General features: G+C 40.1%; 1 protein-coding gene across 1 annotated transcript in view; it reads left to right on the top strand.

Moving 5' to 3' along the window:
• The window catches only part of SPATA16 (spermatogenesis associated 16), a 202,864-nt gene that overhangs the window by 160,509 nt on the left and 19,232 nt on the right, over window positions 1-23,123 (top strand). Inside the window, exon 10 of the mRNA XM_039338463.1 lies at window positions 4,928-5,011. Coding sequence (XP_039194397.1) covers window positions 4,928-5,011 — 84 coding nt within the window. The remainder of the gene's footprint in view (window positions 1-4,927; window positions 5,012-23,123) is intronic.

Raw genomic sequence — 23,123 nt, 5'->3', positions numbered from 1 at the left:
TAACCAAATAGGTGGTAAGACAATAGGGGAACTCAGGCACCACACAGGTTATGTAGAAAGGAAACACAGGGCCACCCACAAAGGACTCAAATGTTTATACACCAATGCACAAAGTATGAACAGCAAACAGGGTGAACTAGAAATTCAGGTTAATGAGGGCAGATACGATATTGTTGCCATTACGGAAACATGGTGGGATGAAACTCACACATGGAACACACAGCTAGAGGGATTTAAATTATTTAAAAGAAACAGACCAAATAAAAGAGGAGGTGGAGTTGCTCTCTATATAAGAAATAACTACATCTTCACAGAAATAGAGTACAACAATGATAAAAACTGTCTTGAATGCATTTGGGTCAATATAAAAGGGGGGGGGAATGACATTGCCATAGGTGTATACTACAGACCACCCAACCAAACAGAGGAAATAGATGAACTTTTTGCTAGTCAGCTAACTAAGGTATGTAGGAAGCACATCACAATAGTAATGGGGGACTTTAACTACCCTGACATCAACTGGGAGACAAACTCCGCACCAAGTGGAAGATCAAACAGGTTCCTGGCAAACCTAGCAGACAACTTTGTCTCCCAAAAAGTAGAGAATGGAACTAGGGGATTAGCCATTTTGGATCTAATTCTCACTAACAGAGATGAAATGATAGACGGTGTTGGAGCCATAGGAACCCTGGGAGGAAGTGATCATGCAATATTAGAATTCAACATTATAGAAGCACAACCAATAGAACACAGTCAAACTAGAGTCTTGGACTTCAAGAGAGCTAATTTCAATAAACTTAGAGAGGGCTTGGGAAGGATTCCATGGATGAGAATCCTCAAGGGGAAAACAACTCAAGAAGCTTGGGAAATTTTGAAAAATGAGATAATAAAAGCACAGTCTAGCACAATACCAACAAAGAGGAAAAACAACAGCTCTCAAAAGAAACCAGCATGGCTGCATAAAGAACTCTCTGACAAATTGAAAGATAAAAAGGACAAGTATAGAAAGTGGAAAGAGGGGAACATAACTAAGTCAGAATATCAGCAAATAGCCCGAGCCTGCAAAGATGAAGTGAAGAAAGCCAAGGCTCAAAATGAACTGAGGCTTGCGACCAAAGTCAAAAATAACAAAAAAAGCTTCTTTCAACATGTAAAAAACAAGAAAAAAGTGAAGGAAATGATTGGTCCATTAGTGGGTGGAAGTGGCAAGAAGGTGACAAGCAACAGGGAGAAAGCAGAACTATTTAACTCATTTTTTGCATCTGTCTTTACACAAAGGGAAAAAACAGACCAACCTATCAAAAATAGTGCCACAAAAAACAAAACAGAAACACAAGTTAAGATAGGCAAGAAAATCGTTAGTGAGCACCTGTCCAGCCTAGATGAGTTCAAATCGCCAGGACCAGACGGATTACACCCCAGAGTTCTCAAGGAACTGGCAGATGTGATATCGGAGCCACTGAACTATATTTTTCAAAGATCCTGGAACACAGGGGAACTACCAGAGGACTGGAAAAGAGCTGATGTAGTTCCCATCCTCAAAAAAGGAAAAAAAATGGATCCAGGAAATTACAGACCTATCAGCCTGACCTCAATACCTGGGAAGATCCTGGAAAAGATAATCAAACAACGAATCAACGAACACCTAGAGGCAAACAAAGTCATTACTAAAAGCCAACATGGGTTTGTCAAAAATAGATCATGCCAGACAAATCTTATTGCATTCTTTGACCAAGTGACAAAATTAGTGGATCAGAGGAATGCTGTGGACATAATTTACTTGGACTTCAGTAAGGCATTTGATAAAGTAGATCACAACCTACTACTTGACAAGATAGAAAAATGTGGGGTAGACAGAACCACCACCAGATGGATCCGTAGCTGGCTGACCGGCCGTACTCAGCGAGTGGTCCTCAATGGAACTGCATCTATATGGAGGGAAGTGTGTAGTGGGGTGCCCCAGGGCTCTGTTCTGGGCCCAGTACTCTTCAACATCTTCATCAACGATTTGGATGAAGGGATAGATGGGGAACTCATCAAATTTGCAGATGACACCAAGCTGGCAGGAATAGCCAACACTCCAGAAGACAGGCTTCAGATACAGAAGGATCTGGACAGACTTGAACACTGGGCACTAACTAACAAAATGAAATTCAATGGTGAAAAAAGCAAGGTTCTACATTTAGGCAAGAAAAACCAAATGCACAAGTACAGCATAGGTGGCACCATGCTCAATAGTAGTAACTGTGAGAGGGACCTCGGAGTCCTAGTAGACAATCACTTAAATATGAGCCAGCAGTGTGCTGCAGCTGCCAAAAAGGCCAACACAGTGCTAGGCTGCATTAACAGAGGGATAGAATCAAGATCACGTGAAGTATTAATACCACTCTTCAATGCCTTGGTAAGGCCACACTTGGAATACTGCATCCAGTTTTGGTCACCACGATGTAAAAAAGATGTTGAGACTCTAGAAAGAGTACAGAGAAGAGCAACAAAGATGATTAGGGGACTGGAGGCTAAAACATATAAGGAACGGTTGCGAGAATTGGGTATGTCTAGTTTAACGAAGAGAAGGACAAGGGGGGACATGATAGCAGTATTCCAATATCTCAGGGGCTGCCATAAAGAAGAGGGAATTAAGCTATTTTCCAAAGCACCTGAAGGCAGGACAAGAAGCAACGGTGGAAACTCATCAAGGAGAGAAGCAACCTAGAACTAAGGAGAAACTTCCTGACAGTGAGAACAATTAATCAGTGGAACAGCTGCCTCCAGAAGCAGTAAATGCTCCAACACTGGAAGTTTTTAAGAAGAGACTGGACAGCCATTTGTCCGAAATAGCGTAGGGTTTCCTGCCCGAGCAGGGGGTTGGACTAGATGACCTCCAAGGTCCCTTCCAACTTTACTACTATTACTATTATATATATATATATATATATATATATATATATATATATATATATATATATATATATATATATATATGTAATTAATAATACAAGTAAAAATTTGACTCTTGGGAATTTCCATTTTTTATTAAAATAATGATCACCAAGAGAAATTTAAGAAATAAAAGTTTAATCAACCAAGCTTTCGTCAAATATACTTGACATCATCAGGGTTAAAAGGTAGATGCTGAAAGAAATCTTACATATAGTTGTTAGATAGGCATTTAACAACTATATGTAAGATTTCTTTCAGCATCTGCCTTTTAACCCTGATGATGTCAAGTGTATTTGACGAAAGCTTGGTTGATTAAACTTTTATTTCTTAAATTTCTCTTGGTGATCATTATTTTAATAAAAAATATCTATCTGTGGTGTGTAAATTTCAGCCTTGCTGAAGATTAATGCTTTAACTGATAGGTTGTACAGGTAGTCCTAGACTTACAACCACAGTTGAGCCCAAAATTTCTGCTGCTAAGTGAAACAGTTGTTAAGTGAACGTTGCCCCATTTTACAACCTTTCTTAACAACTTTCTTCACAGCTGTTAAGTGAATCACTGCAGGGGTTAAGTTAGCAACACGGTTATCAAATGAGTCCGGCTTCCCTATTGACTTTGCTTGCCAGAAGATCGCAAAAGGGGATCCCATGACCCCGGGACACTGCGATCGTCATAAATACGAGTCAGTTGCCAAATGTCTAAATTCTCATCATATGGCCATGGGGATGCTGTAATGGTCATGGGTGTGAAAAACGGTCATAAGTCACTTTTTTCAGTGATGTTTTAATTTTGAACAGTCACTAAATGAACTGTTGTAAGTCAAGGACTAGCTGTATTGAAACTGATTTTGAGTGTTTGCTTAAAAGGGTCTGCTTAAAGCTGCAGTTTCTTCATTTACGCTTTGCCTCTTGGAATTAACTATGAACTGTGTTATTCCGCTAGAACAGAATGACATGCCTTTTAGGGAATCAGTATCACTTTACCACCTTTTTATTCCATTTATTTATTTGGTTTTGTGTCATATATTTCCTGTAATGGAAGTGTTAATTTTACTGTATTTTTGCTACCATTTTGGAATCTAATGTATTCTAAAGTATTTTACATGTGCTCTGATTCACCATGATATAGATATTGTGATGTTTCACTTAGCAACTACGTTGTCAGTCCCAATTGTTATCACTACACAAAACTATTTATCTGGCTCTTTCTCCAGGCTCTGAGCTAGGGTGAGATGCAGGCTGTCTATATAAGGGGCTTTATATAAGCCACCAGGATTAACATGAATGGAATGGAATGGAATAGAATAGAATAGAATAGAATAGAATAGAATAGAATAGAATAGAATAGAATAGAATAGAATAGAATAAGCTTATTACACCAGTATTAACATCTTTTTCCATTTGTGATGGTTTTTTACACCTTTGTTTTTAATTTTGTACACTGCCCAGAGTCATTGACAAGTTACTGGCCTAAGAATGTGAATAATATACTGTATAAAAAATAAACACAAATAGACAAATAACTCAAAGAGAACATGTTAAAAAGTGTCCATTGTGCTATACATTTTAGTCTCATTCCAATTTTAGTGGAACACACAAGTATGCATTTAATTGTTATGTTGAAACTAATTGTACTTATATGTTCTAATTTTTCCTTATTGCTATAGAACACATATATTTGTAAAAAAAAATTGCAACCGTTATAAACTATCAACAAAAAACTCATATTTACTATTGCGTATTTACTTATTTGTAAATAAGTAAATAAGTCATTATTTATCCCCAATAACAAAAAGCAAAATGTGGATGAGTCCAAGTGGGGAGAAAAAAAATAGACGAAATGATGCTGATGCCGTTCATTGTGCAAAAGATGAGCAATAAAATCATCAGCGTACAAATGATTTTTTAATTAGCTTTTAATCTGTGTATTTAGGGAAGTTATTTCTGTGTGAATTCCATTCCGATAATTTTTATCTTGGTGTCACAGCTGCAGTCACTAATGGCAGATGCCATGGACACCCTCGAAGGAAGGAAAAGTGGTAAAGAACGTGTCTGGAATAAAATTCAAAAGGTAAAAAAGCCACGTTGGAGACTAAGTGGAGAGAGCAGATGCTAAGAAGTTAAGGTTTGTCAAGGGGTGATATCAGTTCTTGAGGGTGATGAAAAATTGGTTTCATTTCCAAAGTATTTCAAAATTTTAGCCTTGGCCAATTCATGCCCTGCTTATTTTGAAAAAAAGTTTCATTCTTTGTATTTGCACATTCCATATGAAGGCAGGCTGATTAAGGCTATTGAGGAATGTGTGCTTTGAGCAAGCTGCAAACAATAATGTTCCAAAATGCTTTGTAACTGCACAATCACAAAGCAAGGAAGAAAGCTAAGTAACATTACAACATTGACTACATTTAGATACAAACAAACCTAGTTTCCTGCTGAGTTTGCAGCCTAGATCTAAGATACAAATGGGAAGGTTTGGGGTTTACATTAACCCCTATGGTTACATCAGGTACAGGCAAGCAGATCCACAGCTGAGGGCTCAAGCTGACTACTTTATTATATTCCAACTGATAATACAGGTAGTTCTTGACTTACGATCACAACTGTTGTTAAATGAAACACTACAGTTGTTAAGTTAATAACACAGTTGTTAAGTGAATCTGGCTTTCCCATTGACTTTGCTTGTTGGAAGTTTGCAAAAGGTGATCACATGATCCCGGGATAGTGCAACCATCATAAATATGAGTCAGTTGCCAAGCATCTCAATTCTGATTATGTGACCATGGGGATGCTGCAATGGTCATAAGTATGAAAAACGGTCATAAGTCACTTTTTGAGTGCCGTTGTTACTTTGAATAGTCACTGAATAAACTGTTGTAAGTTGAGGACTATCTCTACAAGAATCTCCCCAGACTGCTTGCCTTTTCTTGGGAGAAAAACAGATACAGTTTGGGGACAGGTGTTAGTCCTAATTCTCTTGAAGCTGCAAAAAACCCAAGGCTAATTCCCCACTTTACCCCTCCTCCTTTCCTGACTGGCAGTTTCCCAACAGGTTCTCTGTGCATTTGACTCTAAATTGTGGTTTGTTTTTATAAAGACAAATGAGAACATGTCAGTTTGATCATCTATATTTTGAACTTTACTAATCATGGTTAAACTTGCGCACCAAACAATTGCTTAGCATACAGTTCAGACCAGCTAGCTATCTGACACGCTAAAGGAGAAAAAATGGTAATCCATAATATGCTGTGAATATTATGGCTTCCCTACCAAAAATGATAAAAGAATATACTAGAATAAAAAGAAAGCAGGAATTTTGTGAAAGTCCACAAAAGAGGACGTGGAAATGTATCAAGTTTTCAAAGGGTGAGAGGATTGGTTTTTTTAATTTATTTTTACAGTTTCCCCAAGTATATGTTTGTTTAGATTTCAGGTGCATATTTAAAAATACAGTACAGAAAGTACTGATTCATATGGCATTAAGGTAGGATGTATAGACTATAACTTCAAACAGGTGTGGGCTGATGTCAGGGACTGTGGGGTATGAAACTGGAAAAGATGAATACATCTTTATGTATCATCTAATTGCGGATGGAAAGGCATCTCAGACCTAGATAAGTAAAGAGAGGGGTGTTCCTCTATCAGAAATGTGCCCCTCTCTGTTTTGGATCTGGAATTAGCTGTGAACTAAGAGCAGGGGAGGATTGCTGGCAAGTATCATTTGATGTTTCGCAGGTGACCAAAATGGTGTTTCACAGATAACTGGATACAAAGCTTTCTTTCTGAAATCAAGGATCAAATTGGGACTCCTGCTGCTATACTGGGCTCCCTGTTGCACAGTGGCATTCCTGAGGTACTTGAATTCACCACCAGTTAGATGATGATGTTTCCCACTTTATAAGGCTGGGAATCCATATCCATCTGCGCTAGACCCAGGTTATTGAGGATCAAAACATTGAGGATCACACATTCAACCTATTTTTGTCTCAGAACTGATACAATGTGATCTGAAGTAGAGAACCTTAACATTTATCCTTTGCCGTGGTGAGACCACTCATATCTATGAAGCTAACCAGTGCCACCAATCTCCAGAGGAAACCAAATGGATGGGGCTTTCACAGATAGCTAATGCATCTACTTGGTTGAATGCCTAAAGAATTCCATGGACCTGGTAGACAGTTCTGTCAAGACTATGATCAATCTTTGTCATATGGAGGCAACTGGGCTTTTCATAGGGTTGTGCCTGAGTGATTTCTCTTTCTCTCTCCACCAAGCCAAGATTACTTCTGCTTTTTTGATGAGCTCTGGGAGATGAAGCAATATAGGAGATTCCTAGATACTGATAAAAGACAAAGAGCAATTATGACTCATGGGTAAAAGCTCAGATCTGAGTCTACATTGTGCAGAAAAAGTAGCAACATTTCCCCGCTTTTATTCTTCCAAAGAAACAAATTGCTGACTAGGAGCCCTTTGTAGTGTAACCTGGATGCTTTTAGGGAAGGATAGGGTAAACCAGCATGTAATAGGTTGCTCTGATAAATTTCTTTGGTATCTGGAAAGAAAGTCACTCAGGGATGGGGTTTTTTGGGGGGGGAGGGGGAAATCTCATAGAATTGACAAAGTCTACTTCTCTGTGACATCAGCTCTGCTACTTGCAAGTAACAGGAGGGGAGCTCAGGGGAGTGGTTGGTGCAACCTTGAATGAGGGAGGGTTACACTGACTGCCTTGAAGGAAGCAGTGACAAATCCTACCCCCAGGAGTCAATATCTGACCCAACTGTTTTTGATAACTATTAACTACCCTTCAACCTTTCCTTTGGGAAGAAGGTGGTTGAATAAGTAGAAGGCCTGCATATGGAGGGGGCTCTGATTAAGTGGGTGAATCTGGACCTTATCAATCAGGGCCTGAGCATAGACACCAGATCACACTGATTGCTTTTATGGTGACCTATAGTGGGATTGAGATATATGTATGTGACCTTCATAATTCTGCTAGACCTCTCAGCAGCTTTCAATACTATTGTTTGTGCTATCTTTCTGGACTAGTTTCAAGGGTTAGAAGTGAGAGTTGGTATTTCTTTACACTGATTCTCTTCCTTCCAGACTGAGCAATTTCAGTTGATAGAAAGGAAGAAATCATGTCCGTGGACTCTCTATTTTATATGAGAAAGTACTACTGGTAGCTGTGGCCTGGAGGACTTTTGACCAACTCTCTCTTTTCCAACAGTAACATCCTTTTCTGACTGGAAGGCCTGCTTGTAGTGACACATGGCTTGATCACTTTGATCATTTGAAATTTATTTATTAAATTTATATGCTACCCATCTCACTGTCAAGCAATGGTGGTCAGTGTGGGACCGCCATTAAAGACCACTCAGAAGTTACAGCTGGTCCATCAAGTTGCAGTTAAAGTAACAAAGGCAATAACCTTGCCTTGTGTGAGACCTCTGCTTTGAGAGCTGTACTGGGTGAAGTTCAAGGTGCTGGTTGTAACCTTTAAAACCCTTCATGGTTAAAGACCTGGATATCAGTGAGACTGCCCACTCTTAGCTAGCATTTGCCCATAAGAAGGAAAGACTTGCCAGCATCCCAAACTGTAATGGGCTTTAAAAGTAACCTTGAGGAACAGGAGGAAGAGCTGGAACTAAGACAACACTCAGACAAAAATTTGGATCCAAGATAGAAATGTAATTTGATAAAGCATTTCAGGTTTGACCTTCTCTAGTTCTCTTGTAGATGAAGGGAGAAAGAGGACAGGTACATTGAGATTCTGTTTGAACTTATAAAAGTAGTATTAGCATGTCTAATACATAACTTTGGTTTCTTAATCTGGTTTACCGTGAAGAGTTGACTTGTCTCTACAGTGTCTCATGATGAGAGAACTGTATCAGTGCTGTCTTTTCTGGATTCACAAAGGTTAAAATGGTCCTTACTCTGCTAGGAATCTGGAAGATCATTAAGATCTATTCTAGATGGAATGTTTTTCACTAATTGTTATGGATTTTCCTTGGTATTATATTACTCAATTATGCTAAGTTATGTTTTGAACTTGTTACTATAAATTGAAGTGCAAATGGCTCAGAGTCACTTGCAATTGGAGTGGCACATAACCCTCAGGAAATGAATCAATCCCTGTTAAAGTTTTTGTTGGAAGGAGCTAGGTCTCTAAAACAGAAAAGAGGACGTCTCTGTTTGATTCAAAGGATACTACAAGGCATAAAGAGTGACTTGTTCATTGATATAGAGGCCTTGTTATGGAAACCGGTTTGGCATAAAAGGAAAGCCAGAATAAGATTCAAGAATGTGATTTAAGGTTTTATGTAATGGGTTTAAAAGGCTTATTAGATATGGATTGATTTATGGCTTAAGACAATTAAATAAAAGATTAGATTGAATAAAAATTAATTAAAGGTTTGAACTTAATAATAAGTTGTTTTGTCTATGTATTAATATGTTTTGGATACAGTAACTTTGGGAGGTTAAAGAAATTTGATACAGATATTGTGGGATTGATTGTTAGATTATAAAGAACAATAGAAATAGAAAAGTATTTTTTCTCTTTTCTTTTTTTTGTTTCTGTTTTTTCTTCTTTGTTCTTTTTTTCCCTTTCTGATTTTAACTAATATTTTCTTTTCTTATTAGAATTGATAGTCATTTTGTAATGGAAGAGGAATAAGAAAAAAGAAGAAATGATATTAATAAATATTTATTGAATATGTTAAGGAAAAAGGTTACGGGGAGACTCCCGAAGTGTTAATTAGGTATTTAGATTAGAAATAAGGAATATAGCAAGTGAAATAGTCAAACTTAACACAGGATCTGGATTTGTGGATTTATTTAGATGAAAGATTATTGAGGATTGTTATGATTGATTTAGTTCTATTGAAATACATCAATTTGAATATAATATGTCATTAAAGGGAAAAGAGAGGAGGTTTTTAATAACTTAATCTGAAGTATGTGAGTATGACTTTGTTTTGTGGACAATTGATTGCCCTGCCACCACGTTGTTTCTTAAGCACTTGTTTGTAAAATGAAAAAAACAATAAAACTTGTTTTAAAAAAAAAAGGTTTTGTTGGCAGGAAATTCTAGGAGCTATGGTTCAAAGCCACTAAACTGAGGGAGAACGTTATGTATTATTCCTAAACATTTTTAATTATAATCCATATTTTCTTTTAGTAATCTGGATTTGGTTATACTTTATTTATAGTTAGCAGCATATCAATGTGGTAGTACCAGTAGATCTCAGGATCCTAAAATGGTTACATTACCACCAAAATCCACCTACCATATTTGACATGCATTCATTATTGATGACGCTCTGTTTAAGTTAGACAAAGATCAAAAAGTAGATTCCTTCTACTTTAATAGAATGTGTTGCATATATTGTCCCTATGTATTAAGTAGCACAACCACCTCATATAACAATATTGTTTGAGGTATGGCAAAGTGCAAAGAATATTCCATTCCAGAGGTGTAGGGTTTCCTGCCTGAGCAGGGGGTTGGACTCGATGACCTCCAAGGTCCCTTCCAACTTTATTATTATTATTATTATTATTATTATTATTATTATTATTATTATTATTATTAAACAGTTCCTATGATCCTTGTTTTTACCACTTTCTAAAGCAAAAATGAAGAGCTGTCTTTTATCATCCTTTATCAAACAAGCTCACTTTTATCAACACTGATTGAGAGTTGTGGGAAATGCTAGAGATCTTCTACCGGTAGTCCTCAACCTACAATCACAACTGAAACCAAAATTTCTGTTCCTAAGTGAGACATTTGTTAAGTGAGTTTTGCCCCATTTTAGGACTTTCCTTGCCACAGTTGTTAAGAGAATCACTACAGTTGATAAGTTAGTAACCCGGTTGTTATGTGAATCTGGCTTCCTCTATGACTTTGCTTGTCAGAAGATCGCAAAAGGTGATCACATGACCCCAGGACACTGCAACCGTCATAAGTATAAGTCAGTTGCCAAGCATCCGAATTTTGATCATGCAACCCAGGGATACTGCAATGGTCATAAGTGTAAAAAAATGGTCCTAAGTCACTTTTTTCAATGCTATTGTAATTTTGAATGGTCCCTAAACAAACTGTTGTAAGTTGACGACTACCTGTACCAAATGCCAGGATTTAAACTGGGACGGGTGGTTTTGCATGTCAAAACAAATATATTATTGAACGATTGAGGCCTTTCTTGTGAAGAGGAGCAGCTGGAGGAAGATACCTAAGCCCCTCCCATTTATTGTCCTGGTTTATCACACCGGCTGAGTTTGCAATCACAGTTACCTTGGTTATTGGCATAACTCATTTCTGGGTTTACAATACATTGAATCATCAGCCAACCAAATTGGATGTGTTCCCAGAACATACTGAGCTATAAAAAAAAAAAAACCTAAGCAAGGTAACACTAACCAACACTAACAGCATTTAGCATGTGGTGCAAATGCAGCTGCTGGCTGTTTAACTGATTTGGCTAGATGTGTTGTGTGATCACAGCCATAGAGCAACAGAGGAGGCAAAATCAGGGCTCTAGCAAACCACGAGTCTGTAGAGGCCTGGATATACAGATATCCTCAACTTACAACCCCAATTGAGCCCAAAATTTCTGTTACTAAGCAAGACAGTTAAGTGAGCTTTGGCCCATTCTACAATCTTTCTTGACACAGTTGTTAAATGAATCACTGCAGTTATTAAGTTAGTAAGACAGGTGTTAAGTGCATCTGGCTTCCTCATTGACTTGGCTTGTCAGAAGGTGGCAAATGGTGATCACATGACCCCGGAATACCGCAACCGTCATAAATATGAGTCAGTTGCCAAGCGTATGAGTTTTGATTATGTGATCATGGGGATACTGCAATGATCGTAAGTGTGAAAAACAGTCATTACTCACTTTTTTCAGTGTTGCTGTAACTTTAGATCATGGGTGTCAACCTCGCCGCGTGACATGACGTTTTTTGATGTATCGCAACTTTTTTCGCATTTCCAGAGCTGGGATGAGCGCAGCCTCCGTATGATGCAACCGGCCCGCGGGCCTGCAGTTTGACACCTCTGCTTTACATGGCCACTAAATGACTTTCTATAAGTCAAGGACTATCTGTATAAAAGAATTTAGATGTGTTCTAAATGGATCCTTCATATATTTCAGGAATGTGCCTCTTGAAAGGTAACTGTCCATTGTTTTATTGAGTTGTGACCTGTGAGGAATGTACAGGTTGACTTTGTAGACAATTTACCCTTAGTTATTTATCCCAGGAACACACATGGAAACAAACAATGCCTTTTCTGCATGCTTCATCCTAGGAGATAAATGTCAGCAGTCTCTGCATTAAGAACATCTGACTTACAACTTGTTCTGGTAATCCTTGTTTTAGGACCATAATGGAGCCTGTGCATTAGTTTTAAGTTGTGACAGTCAGAAAGTGGGTCATGCACATGACCGACCCAGTTTTATGACTGCTGCAGTGGTTATTAAGCAAACATATGACCATTTTTCACTCTTATGACCATTGCAGCATCCCCATGGTCACATGATCAAACTTCGGATGCTTGGCAACTGACTCATATTTATGACGGTTGCAGTATTCTGGGCTCATGTGATCACCATTTGCAAACTTCTGACAACCAAAGTCAATGAGGAAGCCAGATTCACTTAACAAATGTGTTATTAACTTAACAACTGCAGTGATTCATTTAACAACTGTGGCAAGAAAGATTGTAAAACGGGGCAAAAATCAATGAGTGTGTCACGTAGCTAGCAACAGAAATTTTGGGCTCAGTTGCGGTCATAAGTTGAGGACTACCCTGTACTGTGACAAATCTTTGACTGACACTAAATGTGAATGGTATGTATCCATTCCAACTTACCTATAACTTTGACCTGGGAATGGTTTGTAACCCAGGGGCCGCCTGTAGTACAAACATAAGCAGTTTCTAAGCTCTCTAGTGTTTGTTCTTCTGTCTAGACATCATAGGAGAAACTCCCAAAAAATAACAAACACAGTATTTATTGTCATATTAACTTAAATCATTGGAGTACATGCAAATTAATTAAATCAGTCCTGGGATTGTGAAGCAGCCACAGAGGACAGCCTCATAACCCTGTAGACAAGTGAGGATTTTGGGGGTTTTTTTTGCTTTTAACTGCTGCTTAGCCTACCATCCACTGTTCTGTTTCACAAAATACAAAATTGCAGGTAACTCCAGACTCCCATTGTTGCTCTGCGTTACTATCAGATAAACCAAGCAGGAAACATTGGGCCAAGGAGAAGACCCTTTAGGACATTTTGCACAAAGCTCCCTCAGAAATGGTCTTGTATAAAATTCAGCTCAAAAGTAGAAAAGAGTCACTTGCTTGGGATGGCACGGCTTCAAAGATTGCCTAATTCTCACTATACCTTTCTGTCACCCAATAATCTAGGGGTTATTAAAAATTAATCTAAGAAACCTCCAAGCCTAAATTCTTCTTTGATGCTTAGTGTGCATCTGTGGAGCCTTTTCAAAGCTTTCACACCTGACATTTCCCAAATTATTATTTCTTCCTACAAATTTAACATGGATTCAGCATCCCCATGTTAACTCTTAAATGTTTTCAATGGACTCTAACACCACAGGCAGAGGCCCAGTTATTCAGCCTCTGGCACCTGTTCTAAATTTTCTTTGTTACGATTTCAGATCCAGGTTTCTCCTTTTGTCTTCATTGCCACAGAATTAATTTACACGTGCTGAAGAAAATAGCCGCAATCTAAGCTTGAGCAATTACTGTTAAATGAGGAATGCTGAATTTGCCATCCTCACTAGTGAAATCCGGCTGTTACAAAAGAAGCAGCTGTTATGCTTAATGAAAACATTCAGCCCTTTTCTCTGAAATAGCAGAATAATGATGTGTGGGGTTTATTTTCCAAATGGATAAAAAGAGAGTTGATGAAATCTCACCTTTTCTTTTCTTTTTTTTTCTTTTAAAAGGAGTTTGCATTCCTAGGCAACAAGAGACTATCACATATTATGTGGATGCAGACAAGGAGCCCCTGAAAATACTTCATGGGGAAATTAAATTTGAAGATAGGCTTGCATTTATTTGGCATGTCTCCCCCCACCTCTCAGGAATACAGTGTGAATGCAGACTGGAGGGGCAACTGGATTGATGGGGGGAATTGATTTTCTTGGCAAAAAATGGTTCACATGCATCATCTTGCAAGGCCTGGCCTACTATTAGCAAAGTAGTAGCTGTTTTAGATGTCATAAAATGGCAGCGTTATTTTTAACAGATTGGAACTTACAGGTGAGGGAAACAGTTTCAAGGCATTGCTCCATTCAACACTTCTCCAAAGCAAAGTAGTCTTTCAAAAAGATTAGAATAGCATTTTTTTCTTGATAACATTTTGCTTCTCATCCAAGAAGCTTCTTCAGTTTCTGATTGAATGGGGGGAAATGGGAGGATTTATATTCTTTGCAGTCATCTGATCATAAGTACTCTGACTAGTCCCATACCTATTTGCAATCTGATTCAGGTAACCCTGAGGGTACAGATAAACCCCAAAGTGTCTGAACAACTCTCAGAGAGCTAATGACCAGATGACTGTTAAGGATTATAATCACTGCATTCCCCACAATTCAGCCAGAACTGAAGAAGCTTCTTGGTTGAGAAGCAAAATATTTTCAAGGAAAAAAACAACAAAGTCTAGCTGCCTTTAGAAAAGCACCTTTGGGCCAACCATGACCTGGATAATGATGATGATGATGATGATAAATAATAGTAATAAATAATAATAATTAATAAAGTTGGAAGGGACCTTGGAGGTCATCTAGTCCAACCCCCTGCTCAGGCAGGAAACCCGATACCATTTCAGACAAATGGCTGCCCAGACACTTCTTAAAAGCTTCCAGTGTTGAAGCATTCACAACTTCTGGAGGCAGGTTGTTCCACTGGTTAATTGTTCTAACTGCAGGAAGTTTCTCCTTAGTTCTAGGTTGCTTCTCTCCTTGATCAGCTTCCATCCGTTGCTTCTTGTCCTGCCCTCAGGTGCCTTGGAAAATAGCTTGACTCCCTCTTCTTTGTGGCAGCCCCTGAGATATTGGAACACTGCTATCATGTCCCCTCTCGTCCTTCTCTTCATTAAACTAGACATACCCAATTCCAGCAACCATTCTTTATATGTTTTAGCCTCCAGTCCCCTGATCATCTTTGTTCCTCTTCTCTGCACTCTTTCTAGAGTCTCGACATCTTTTTTACATCATGGTGACCAAAACTGGATGATTGAGAATCTCAATAGGCATTAGAATTCAGCCTATTTGTTTCCTTGTTTAACATTCAAGATCAAAACATTTTAAAAACTGACTGAGATCCCAGCAGCTAACAGTGTTAAACACAGCCCGAGCTAATCCAAAAATGATTAAAAGTAGATTGAAACATATTTAGCCATGAGACATTGATACTACTCCAACAGGACCTGGATCAAACGAGCAAAAGGGAAAGGGAAATGGAAATCTGAAAAGAGACTTTGTTACTAAAAAGAATGCAATGACTTAAACAATTTCTTAAAGTTTGATTTTTAAAACATGGTGTTTTTTTTTAGAGTGAGGAATATTGAAAAGACATTTTTGGAAGGTAAAAATTGTGTGATAACAAAGAGGCTAGATATCTTGCTGGTTAGACTGACTTTGCTCATTTTTTTGCATTTTCTGAATTCTTCCAACCAGGGCACTCATTTTCAACTTATCCATGGGTCTCCATTAATAGCAATAGCACTTAAACTTATATGCCGCTCCACAGTGCTTTAGAGCATGGGTCTGCAACCCTGACAACTTTAAGACTTGTGGACTTCAGAAGTCCACAAGTCTTAAAGTTGCCAGGGTTGCAGACCCCTGCTTTATAGCCCTCTCTGGGCAGTTGACAGAGTCAGCATGTTGCCTCCAACAATCTGGGTCCTCAGTTTATTGACTTCGGAAGGATGGAAGGCTGAGTCAATCTCAAGGGTCAAACTCCTGGCTGTGGGCAGAGTAAGCTTGCAATAAATACTACATTCTAACCACTGCACCATCATGCCAATCAAAAAAAAATGGGATCTGACCCAATGCTCTCTGCCATTTCTGTAAGTCGAGTTCCTTCCTGCTCAAGGAACCTTAGAGATCAGTTTTGTTGCACGAAGTGAGACAGAGTGAGAAGTCCCAGCCCAAGAACCACACAATAATTTACTACTTCACTGCAATATTGCAGCTTTCTCAGGCATACTTTCTCACTGCTCAATACTGTAATGGCAAAAATAGGTGCTACATTTTGCTCTATAAAAGCTATCCATAACCTGATCCTTCCAAATGTACTCCATTATCATGTCCATTCTTCCCAGCCTACAAGCCCAATCTCTAAGAAAATGGAAATGTAATACATCTAGAAGAGGAGCAGTTTGGGCTGCTGTAGACACATCATCCAACTAGTTCAAATTTATTCTGTTAAAATCCCAAGTCTGTTGTTAATTGTTAATCTCAATTATAAGAGCCCTAGTGGCGCAGTAGTTAGAATGCAGTATTGCAGGGTGATTCTTGCCACAGCCAGGAGTTCGATCCTGATGGGGCTCAAGGTTGACTCAGCCTTCCATCCTTCTGAGATCAGTAAAATGGGAATCCAGATAGTTGGGGGCAATATTCTGATTTTATAAATCACCCAGAAAGAGCTGCAAAGTACTGTGGAGTGGTATATAAGTCTAAGTGCTATTGCTAGTGCTATTGCTAATTGCCCATACAAGTAGTTAGGTATCTCTGCAGAGGGATTTTTAAAAAGTATGACATATTTACCTATCTCTTTTAAGCAAAGGCTTTACAGGAACATTGGCATAAATTTAGATTGAGAAAATGGTAGTGGGAGAAGAGTAAAGCCTCCCCCCAATTCCTATGCTGATACATATTTTTTTCAAAACTGCATCCAAAGAACTAACATCTCCTTGGCTACTAAATCAAGAGAAGGCTGCAAAGCAAAGAAATACAGTGTGGTAAACAAGTAACCTGTTTAACAGATGGATAAGTGATGTTTACAACCGACTCATGGGGGACGTTCCTGTTTACTCTATAATACACAAAAATACACAAGTTGAGCGTACTAGTTGCAGAGGTCTAGCAAACTTGCTTCTTGTTATCTTTCAAAGCCAAATGAAGCTTATTAACTGCAATTTTGCCATTATCCTGCACAGTTGCTACTGATTTTTAAAAATGATAATAGCATCAAGTAAGGACTCCTATGTTAGGAACACTCAGACCCATCAACTTGGTTTTATTCAGCTTTTCATTTTCACTGATCGGCCCATTTCAATTTCTCTTTGCTTCACATTCTTTAATTTATATATTCAATTTGGCTCATTCCTGTACCTGCTAATATTCCCTTAACTGTTTCTTTTTCCTACGTGTGTTCTTCCAGGAAGGGTGTGCTAAGAGAAGTGGGGGAAAAAAGACATGCATTTTGAGCATATTCCTCCAAACATATTTTTGCCTGCAGTTAGGGATTTGTTTTTTAGCATTAGAAAGCAATTTTAAAATTGTAGAAATGCTTAAATGTAGGGGTTTGGGGCCTAATTACCAGTTTTTGCAAACCATTTTCTCTTGTACAATGCCGTATTGCACACTGATTTCTCTAATGTAATATTTTCCAAGCTTGGCAACATTTAAGATGTGTGGACTTCAAGTCCCACAACTCCTCAGTCAGCATACTGGTTGGGAAATTCTGGGAGTTGAAGTCTACACATCTTAAATTTGGGTAGGAATCAAAGTAAGGAGAAGTTATTTCACCTTGTCCCGGTGCCATCAGAAACATCCCTCATCTAAAAAAATGGTAGCTGTGGCCAGGAAGGCCTTTGCACATCTTAAGGTTGTGCTTCAGTTGTGCCCATTCCTGCATCATGAGGCTTTGCTCACAGTCACTTATGCCTGTTGAAAGAAAAATCTTCATCAGGGTCCAGTCCAAGCTGGGAATAAACAACATGGAGACTGCTTTAGAAAGAAGATTGTAGTTTATTGAAGAGGATAGCCAGACAGAAAGATGGCTCTGGGAAAAACAACTGACCACATGTAGTAGGGAGTGGGTTTTTATACCTTCTTGGGCTTTCGTTTTGAGTTGTTCCTGTGGCATGAACTTTGACCTGAGCCTGAGTGTGCCTTTCTGGTATTCTGATGGTGGTGGGTTAATCCTATTATGTCCCAAAGGTCATGTCCTGTTTCCCTGGGGCTGTGGCTGATGACTTGTATTTTTGGGTGTGAGGGATTGTTGATTCTAGGGATCTTTCTTTCTAATCCCAGCTTCCTGACTCTAATCTTTCTGACAAGATTATCACATCTGCATTTCTGAAGACTTGGTTTCTGTTTGGGGCAAAGAGACTTGGGGGGGGGAGAAATTCTGCCTTTAAGATCCTTTGGGGAAATATAATATTCTGCCTTTTAATATTCCCAAAAATATTTCTTTCTCTGGGGGAAGTGACTTCCCACAGCCTCATGATCTTACCTCTGGATTACTGCAATGTGCTCTACGTGGGGCTGCCTGGAAGAGCATTTGGAAACTTCAGCTGGTGCAGAATGTAGTTGCACAGGTCATAAATAATGTCAGATATTTGACACACGTGACATCACTGCTTCGTGAGCTGCATTGGTTGCCAGATGCAGCTCCATGTGCTGGTTGTCATTTTTAAAGCCCCTGGTTACCTAAGGGAAAGGGGCTGGGTGGCCTAGCAGTTAAGATATTGAGTTTGTTGACTGGAAGTTTGGCATTTTGGGACCCAAGTTCTGTGTGACAGTGTAAGTTCCTGTTCTTGCCCCAGCTCCTGCCAAACTAGCAGTTGAAAGCATTCAAATGCAAGCAGATAAATAGGTACCACTTCGGTGGGAAGATAACAGCATTCTGTATGCCTCAGCATATAATCATGCTGGCCACATGACCACAGAAATGTCTTCAAACAGCACTGGCTCCCTCAGCTAGGAAATGGAGATGAGGACTGCCCCCTAGAGTCAGACAAGGGAAGCCTTTATTTTTACCTCTTTACCTAAAGGACCATATTCGCACAATCATTTCTACCCATTCAATTTGATTCAGCAGACTGGGCATTTTAAATGTCCTGTCAGCCAAGGAATGGCAGCTGGGGGACCAGCAGACATTCCTTCTCTGCCCTATCCCCTGAGAATTAAAATAAGTGGAAAAATAGCTGGCATCTCAAATGAAGAGAAAATATTTAACTTTTTTAATATCTTCATTTTGTCTGTCACAGACTAATATATCACCTTTGTTAAATGTATGTGGCTTCTCTTCTCCATGGCTAAATGAACCACCGACAATCTTCTTTTCTGTATCAATTTAGAATTAACATATAATGCTGAATAATTAACTGGTGGATCACCTGGCAATTTAGAGAGTAATTTATAACTCTTTCCCTGAAATGTGTGAATGACAGTCATTTTAAGATTCTTTGGTGTCACACAGAAAGGAGGGAGATACCAGTGATCTGTACTAACAATTCTGTGACACATCTAAAAGAGGAAAAAAGGGCTATCAGTTGAATATATAAAGATATTCTAACCACACTTCGGACAATACATGTTTATTACCAACAATAATCCTAATAACCCTAATGAAGAAATAACTCTTTTTAAAAAAATGAAGATGTTGATAGCAAATGTAAATTTTTCTTTAAAAAAACCTTTCATCCCTCTGGTAGACATTCTGCTCACTTAAGCAGCCTGACATCAGAGCCACATAATTTCTCAAATGAAACAGCAAGCCTTGTTTTATGTCTAGATCAGGGCTGTCAAACTCGCAATGTCATGTGACGTGTCGTGATGTGTCACGACTTTTTTTTCCATTGCCGGCAATGAGGTGGGCGTGGTTTTGCCATGACGCATCTGGCCGGCAGTTTGACACCCCTGATCTAGATATCTGGATACAAGACTGCTTGGGAATTCTGGGAGTTGAAGTCCACACAGCTTAAAGTTGCTGAGATTGAAAAACACTGACTTGGATTTTCTGCCTTCCCAGATCTTCCAGTTGCTTCCTTCTCTTGCAAGATAGATTGTCTTGCAATAACAGAAATTGAGAGGTAGAAGTCTGAATGTGGACAAGTCTTCACTATCAATTCCACTTCATTTATTGTCAAGAGCCAGTAAGGTCAGGGGAAAGGCCAGTGGTCATCTTTCTGGAATGAACAGGATAGACTCAAAACCTCAGATTTGGGTTTAATAAAACCTTCTCTGGTCTGGGCACCCACCAAATAAATGAACTTCAAGTTCACTTTGTGTGGACTTCAATTCCCAGAACCTTCAACAAAAAGAATTTTTGCAGGAAATTCTGAGAATTGAGTGCATCCATGCAGTTTTCTTTATAAGTCTTTTTTTTTCAACTTTGTAATCTTAATTTAATCTTCCAGGTGTTTTGGAAGAGTATCTGGCTCCACTGACCTGCTTGGGGATCACAGAGGAGCATGCAGCCTAGGGGTTGGTTACCACCTTGAAAAAAAAATATGCTGCAATTTAAAAAAAAAAAACCCTACAGCTATTCCACAACATAGAATCACACTGGGACCAGAATTTCCATCAAGACAGTTATTAAGTACATCTTATCCAATTTTATTGCCATTTTTGTTATTAACTAAATCATGAGATTAAGCAAATCTGCCTTGCCCCATTGACTTTGCTTGTTGGAAGTCAGCTAGGAAGATCACAAATGATGATCACATGACCCTGGGATGCTGCAACATTCTTAATACATGTCACTTATTATTAAAAAAAGATATTGAAACTCTAGAAAGTGTGCAGAGAAGAACAACAAAGATGATTAGGGAACTAAAGGCTAAAACATATGAAGAACGGTTGCAGGAATTGATATGTCTAGTTTAATGAAAAGAAGGACTAGGGGTGACATGATAGCAGTGTTCCAATATCTGAGAGGCTGCTGCAAAGAAGAGAGAGTTAACCTATTCTCCAAAACACCAGAAGGCAAGACAAGAAACAATGGATGGAAACTAATCAATGAGAGAAGCAACCTAGAACTAAGGAGATATTTCCTGACAATTAGAACAATTAATCGGTGGAACAACTTGTCTCCAGAAGTTGTGGGTGCTCCAACATTGCAGACTTTTAAGAAGAGATTGGACAACCATTTGTCTGAAATGGTATAGGGTCTCCTGCTTGAGCAGAGGGTTGCACTAGAAGACCTCCAAGGTGTTGAGTCCGTGGCGGGAAAACAGACACGAGAAGCAGCTGGAGTTCTCAGTTTCATTTATTCAGCGTTCAGCTTACAGGAAGATGGCTTCAGCCTCGCCCAAACGCCTCGCAGCCTCTTATATAGGCAACTCCCGGGTAAATGGGTTACTTTTCCCGCGCCAGCACCCGCGCATGCGCACGGCGCTGGCGACAGCCTGTCTGGTCCCGGGCAGCTTTGCACCTGCCCGGGACTGCCTGCAAACGCCCGAGCCGTTTGCAAAGGCTCGGGACATAACACCCCTTTCCCCCGGGCTAAAACTACTACCAACATACAACATTTATTTTATATGACATTTTGCTCCCCAGTGCTCCCACTGATTACTGGCTTTTGCCTTGCCAGCAATGTTATGTAATCTTCTAGATACTTAGGAGATTTCTTTGCTCTCTGTGACCTTCTTAGCTCTGGGTTACTGGCATAAGTCCCCTGACTGGAGGGAGGCGTGAGCCTGTTCTCTCTATTGTGCCCTGGTGTCTTCCAAGGACTGTGCCCCGATGCCTGGCCTGCTTGCTTGCCCACCGGGCTCGTCAGGCCAGGGCTTCTGTTACTTTGTGACCTGGTTGACCTACCTAGCTGTAGACCCTCAGGCCCCTTGAAGTGATAGCCGCTGCTGGGCGTCTCTGTAGAACCTCCTAGGTCAGTCCAAGACCTGTCAGGAGGCTGTCCATTCCCTGAACCCCATTCTGTGTTCGGGCTCGTGTGGGTTTCTGTACTTTCCCAAAACTCAGGTGTTCCCTGATTTGTGCTAGGGTTGTTGTAGTCGGGACTTGGTTCCTCGACTAGCTCTGTGTATGTTTGACCCCCTGTAGGATTTGGGGTAAGGTCAGGCCAACCTTGGGAATTGTGTGCCAGCTCTCTTGCGGGGAATGATTTGTTGGGATGCCCCCGGGTATCCTCCGTTGCTGGAGTGCTGTGTGATGTGTGTGGAAAGTGAGTATGCCCCCGGGGTGACTCCCTGGCTGGAGTAGGCGTGAGTGCCTGTTGTGTGGATAAGCTCCATGACTTTCTTTTCGGAGCAATTGCAGAACCTTGGGACGAGCCGTTTGTGGCTCCCTCAGTGGAGATGGGCAGTAGCTCTTGCCCTTCCCTTTGCTCCAAAGGGTCCCCCTCCCCCCCTGGAAAAGACCCAGGAGTCTCAGCAGAAAAGTCTCGCCTAGAGCGAAGTTGGTCGATGTGCCGACGCAGGACACGACCGTTGTCCAGGGCAACCTCGTAGGAGAGAGGACCTGTGATCCTGGACACAGAAGCGGGGACCCATGTATGACCAGGCCCGTAATTGCGAGCCCAAACCGGGGCACCCACAAGTAGTTGTCTAGGTGCCCTAGGATGTGAGGTAGATGAAGGCAGTCTGTCCGGATGCAACCGGTCAAGTCTAGTAGTAAGTTGGCGCCCCCAACGAAGTTCAGCTGGACTTCTCCCTGTAGAAGTGGACGGTGTGGTGCGATAAGAAAGGAGAAAGTCAGCCAACCTGTGATGCCAGTCCCCGTAGGTGAGTCTCTTCAAGGCGTCCTTTGCGATGCGCACCATGCGTTCAGCCATACCGTTGGTGGACGGGTGAAAAGGCGCAGACGTGGCATGACGAATCAGGTTTGCCTGTAAGAAAGCTTGGAATTCGGAGGAGGTGAATTGAGGGCCGTTGTCGGACACAATGACATCTGGCAGCCCGTGTGCAGCAAAAATCCCCCTCAGTACCTGAATAGTCTTTGCAGTGGTGGTGGATGAGACAGGCACAACCTCAAGCCATTTTGAATGGCTGTCAACAAGGACCAAGAAGAACTGGCCCTGAAAGGGCCCAGCGTAGTCAATGTGCACCCTAGACCATGGGGACTGTGTTTCCTCCCATCTATGCACAGGAGCTTGGGGCATCTCTGGGCGAGATCGTTGGCACAGGTGGCATGCGTGTACCTTAGCCTCAATATCTTTATCTAAAGCAGGCCACCACAAGTGGCTGCGTGC

Source organism: Crotalus tigris, unplaced genomic scaffold (genome assembly GCF_016545835.1).
Source record: "Crotalus tigris isolate CLP2741 ecotype Arizona unplaced genomic scaffold, ASM1654583v1 scf7180000017549.6302385, whole genome shotgun sequence".
In the NCBI taxonomy this organism is placed as follows: domain Eukaryota; kingdom Metazoa; phylum Chordata; class Lepidosauria; order Squamata; family Viperidae; genus Crotalus; species Crotalus tigris.
The sequence above is the reverse complement of the archived record's forward strand: the minus strand, read 5'-3'. Positions and strand labels throughout refer to the sequence as shown.